At 51.7% G+C, this 5,070-nt stretch overlaps 1 protein-coding gene across 1 annotated transcript; it reads left to right on the top strand.

Moving 5' to 3' along the window:
* Positions 1-2,569: 2,569 nt before the first annotated feature.
* Positions 2,570-3,189, top strand: N657DRAFT_659562 (uncharacterized protein; the record flags this gene model as incomplete). Its single annotated transcript, XM_062795002.1, has 4 exons — positions 2,570-2,702; positions 2,767-2,807; positions 2,879-2,926; positions 3,073-3,189. 4 exons carry the CDS (start codon positions 2,570-2,572, stop codon positions 3,187-3,189), a joined length of 339 nt encoding a protein of 112 aa, XP_062642266.1.
* Between the last annotated feature and the right edge of the window lie 1,881 nt (positions 3,190-5,070).

The raw sequence follows: 5,070 nt of genomic DNA, 5'->3' as shown, positions 1-5,070 counted from the left end.
GACCACATCTTTGGATCCGATGGTGCTTTCCCTCCCAGGTAGAATGAGAGGCTCCCTCGTCTTGCCACTGTGCATTGCAACATGTCCTCCCTCAGAGCTGCCCGTCTCACGCATCGCAATAAAAAATGTTCCACGGTTTCTCTCGCTCGGCCGCAAGGACAAAGGTCTGACTCGACCGCTCCGATTCGGCTTGGAAAGCCGTTCAGCCTCGCCATTCCAGTTCGGAGTTGGGCCAAGATACAGGCCTTTTTTCGTTTCAACTTGTCGTAGAGATCGCGAGTGTGCTTGCCAGGGAGTTGGGCATGCAGGAGAGTCAATGTCGGCCTGTCGGATTTGTCAGCTGAGCATTGGATCCTGCAATCCGTTGTTGTTCGTCTTTAGTCCTTCGCTTCTTGCTCTTCCGCTATCACCGCTCAAAACAGATGAATTCCTCCAACGTCACGAATCCATGATACGGCTTTAGACGGCGGGTCTGAGTGGCATTGATTGGCGGGAAGATTGAACAAGTGGATGACTTGAAGACGGACGACAACGGACTGCAAGTTGGTCCAGCTATGGGTTAGAGCACACGGTTGATCACTGTAAGGGTCCCAGGAGTATATTGCAACTAACTGGTGACGACTCTACGAGTTTGCCTCGAATGGAGAAAGAAAAAGAAAAGAGAGAACTAGATGACAGGAAGAGAGGGCAGCTCTTATATGCTCCGGAACACACAGACACTGCCTGCTTCAGGATGACGTTATCATGATACCACGGCCGAGGGTTGCCGAGGCCATCATGGGCTCAGCCCATCACAATCACTGGCGCAGTCAAAGTCATGTAACAGATTTGGGTTGGAGATGTGGTTGAAGTCTGAAGCATAAAGCATAAAACAACGTGGGCGACACAAATCAGTGCTGAGCCAGTCGTCAAGGAAGCTAAGGTTAGGGCTGCAACAGATAGAGGGCGGTCCCACACTGCCATGCACCGCAGGCTTCGTTCCGTCCAACTGTGTATGAGTACAATATGTACTTCGAAACCCAATACAAAACGCGCGCGGCCCGCAGAAAGAAATGGCGAAGTAGAAGCCCAGAAGCTGCTTAGGGGTACAGTGGGGGTCCGAAAGTCTGGTTCCAAGCTGCGCACCTCAACCCACTCTATTTATCTCAGCACTTAACAAAGGATATCGCAGGAACTACAATCTGAGGAGGAATCTGATTATATTTGCTAGAAGCCTGGGTTCTGAGCTTCAGTACCGTGTATACCACACTCGAGCCTTTTTGACAACAGCTAGCCTTCTTGGCATACTGTGAATCAGGCCGTCAAAATAAGCCTGCGGCACAGCACCCATGCCTCCTTCAAAGCACACGGGTGTACTTTCTGATATCGAGTTGGTTTTGCTTGAGTGTCCAGAGGTCTGGGAAGTTTTTACGCAAATACCGCTTCATCCAAACACAGACATGCTTAATTGGGTTTAAATCGGGACTGTGAGAGGGCCATTCGATCCAAGAGATAGCCCGAGAGCAGAGCCATTCCTCCGTCGACTTGCGGACATGATTTTTCGCATTGTCTTGCTGAAATGCCGTGTTTCGTCGTAATGTGAGGAAGGCCCTCTTTGAGAGCATCTTAGTAGGATTTAGCCGTATATCCTTGGTTCTTTGCAGTCTTATCGCGAACCATCATAATGAGGTCGCAATTCCTCCCCCTCCAGATCATTCCCCATACCACAATCGTAATATTTGCCTTCACATGGTTCCGGAGGTTAACGAATCGAGGGTCGAACTTCTCAGAACGGAAACTGAATACCCAGGCAGTCGGATTTGAGGTGCTGTTTTGGCAGAAACACTCATCTGAGGACATGGTCTATTATAGTTAGATATACTGGAGTGGTTGGAAGGGACCCATCTGCATCCTTTATGGCACGCTAATAGCCACAGGCCGCTCTGCAACAGGAAAAGAACCTTCATGCTCTCGCATGACGTTTGGGTATGGCCAGCTTCTTTAGGCGTCGAGAAAATGATGATCACGACACAAATTGGCTGCATACGGACACTGATGGCCTTTGAGTCTTCTAGGTTTCAGGCTCGTCTTTAGGTTATCAACAGTTGAAGACAAAGAAAGCAGCTATTTACAGGAAGATATTCCAGGCCCTGAGTGTCAGAAATCGAGACGCTTCTCTGACGAAGGGTTGGTCATTGTCTACCTTTGAGAAGTCGTCCAGGCGCAATGCGCTGAACCCTTGTTTTCCCCTCATGGCCTTTAGTCCGCTCCTTGTTTATTCGTTTCACTTAAACCCCAATCTGTCAGTTCTCCTCTTTCCGCTCGACATCTCTTCATACTCTAGCAGTCTACCATACGGAGTACTTTAGCGTCAGTCTCCATTCCCCGACAGTGATGACGACGGGTAGTCCCACTTTGGTGACGTCGATCGCGGGGAAGTTTGGAACACTTTGTGACAAGGCCACTTGTTGAAGTCCACAATGACATCAATGAACTTTCACTCAGGTGAGCAGGAGCTCCTTGTTCTCATCTGTTCACTCTACCATCACCACCATCTTCGGCCCCAGTTCACCACCAGAAAGCCACCACAATGTCGTCCGGAGGTCATTCCAACGTGGGCTTCCCCAGTCTCTACGAGTCGCAGAACCAGAAACATTACAAGCAGTCCGAAGTGGAGGAGTTGCAAAAGCACACCGGGGAGAACCTCAAGGGATTCTTGCCCAGTCAGTCGCCGCACCAGCCCCCTTCCACTTCAAGGTGTAGCACTAATACCGGTTTTCTCACCAGAGGACCAGGAGGCCGAAGTTAACAGGCTACGATCCCAGGATGTGCTGTTCGCCCAGAAATGCCCATAACGAGTTTCGCGAACTGACATGGCTGGTTACGGACGGTGCGACAGGTCCAGAGAAGACAAGCCGAGAACCTGAAGAATGATCCCACTTTCGCCGTACGTCCAAACAGCTCCTTTTCCCTCTTTACCTCCGTTTCCACCTCCGCACACCCCTTCTTACCACTCAACTCTCCCCCTCCCACTCGACTGCAGTTGCAAACTTCCAACACACAGGCTAACCAACCACGACATGGACCCAACAGGCCACACTGCACGGAAACAAACCGCACAAGGGCGCGATCATCGACAAGGAGATCCAGCAAGAGGAGGCGGAGCAGTTGCGGAAGAAAGGGGATGCCATGACAGGAAAGTCGATGTAATCTAGGTTGACTTGAGTTCAATTGTTCACCATGTCCCTCACGCCCAGATGCAGTTACACTCTGTTCCGGTGGCAATCATCGCCGTATGCTTCTCTAGACCAAGATGAATATGACTTATGTACTTTGCTCTGTTGGTCTAGCGAAGCACATAGCCATGATCGACACCGCCTCGGAGTGCAACTGCATCTAGGCGTGAGGGACATGGTGAGATCTGACGGCCGTTATCTGGGCTACTTCCCTGCAAGTATTTAGGCGCTCGTTCTGTTGGCAACATCACAGTCTCTGTCTCGGCATAGCCGCCCAAAGAACGACTGGCAAATTTGGATCGATGTGTTTCGTCCAACTTTGTTCGTCCGACGACAAAGGGAAGGAGGGAAAAGAGGAGGGAAGAAAACTGAAAAGGGAATGGAAGCCAAGAATGGGAAAGAAGGAAACAGGAAAAATAATGGAAAAGGAGAAGGGAGAAAGAAAGGAAAGGGACTTGGGAGAGGGGCCTTAGTGCGCTCTTCAACCTTTGCAGTTCTGTCCATTTGCGCACAAGCACTGAGGGTAAAGCATGTGGAAAATCTTATCTGAAGTTCTACAGTCTCAGGAATCTTGGCGAGTTCTTGATTTGTTTTCCTATTCCTCCACCGGGGTTACAAATGTGAAAGACGAGGGTGTGTCCCAGGGTGTGTGCCAGGGTACGGATATCAAAGATGCCTGCATTACAAATCCTACGATGGCTTCCACACCTGCACTGCACCTTGCACTGCACTGCAATGGCTACTGGCATCCCTATGTCGGGACCGACATCCTCTAGAGGGCTCTCCATCGCTGAGCTGGTCTATCTAGCTACTTCACGACCCAAACGGATTAGGGCCGAAGCCATAGTGCCGACCATGTCTCCCAGCCGCGCCGTGCTGGGCGAGAACTACACGCCGGCATAGTCCTCGACGGCCTCGAACCGCCACTAACATGCCCTGATCCACCAGTCTTGCTGCCAGTTGATCACAATGCTGCAAAGGACGAAGTGCCTTGTAAAACCCGTGTTGCCTCCCCTAACGGACACGTACTCACTCTCTCTCCTGCTCTTATAGTCAGTCGGCCCGCAATGCTAGCTTTCGCTCCGTGTCATCATTATCGCCGTCGTTTGTCCCTCTCCCCGCTGCCGCCAGAGCCGCTCTTAGAACCGGGTAGGCCTGGGGTGCCCTGTCTCTTCTTCAGAACGTCGAAAAAGCCGAATGTTCTCTTACCTAGTATCCCAGTATCTTGCGACTTTGTTGTAGTGGTTGATTGCGGTGATTGTCGTGATCGTTCGGGCGGGGCGGTGCGGGATTCTCGGGCACTTGATTCTGTACGTCAAGACCTCGAAACATCTGCGATTCGACTCCCACGCGACCGCGTAAAGCCTGCGCGGCACTGCAACCCCTTGTAATTGAAAGAATTGATTGAAAAAAACCTGTCTCCCAATCTTTGCGATGCCCGGCCGCCTGCGTGGGTGCCCCCCGATGTTTGTTCACTGGGAAGGGAATATATACATCCGTACAAATACGACTGCCGCAATAGAACAAACGCTACAGGAAGCCGATTCTTGACTACTTGCGTAAAGTCTTCAAAACCGGCGCCTTTCGAAAGCTCTGAGAAAACCTTATCTAACTACGCCGACTGCACGCCCGCGCACTTTGCTGCGTGGCCGCGGTGGGTGTGGAAAGTAGGGCGATTCGAGGTGCTGCGGACATCCCGAAAAACTCTCACCAGCGCACGGACCAACAGGTCACCTGACTCCCACCCACAGTTGCCCAGGCGACCACGCCCTAGTGCCCCTGAGCCCCTGAACCCCTGAGCCCTCGAGCCCTTGCATGGGACAGGATGACCGCCCCCACCCCTCCAACTGAAGGG

The sequence above is a fragment of the Parathielavia appendiculata genome, assembly GCF_033297405.1.
Source record: "Parathielavia appendiculata strain CBS 731.68 unplaced genomic scaffold N657scaffold_44, whole genome shotgun sequence".
Lineage (NCBI taxonomy): Eukaryota > Fungi > Ascomycota > Sordariomycetes > Sordariales > Chaetomiaceae > Parathielavia > Parathielavia appendiculata.
This window is presented reverse-complemented; position numbering and strand designations above follow the sequence as displayed.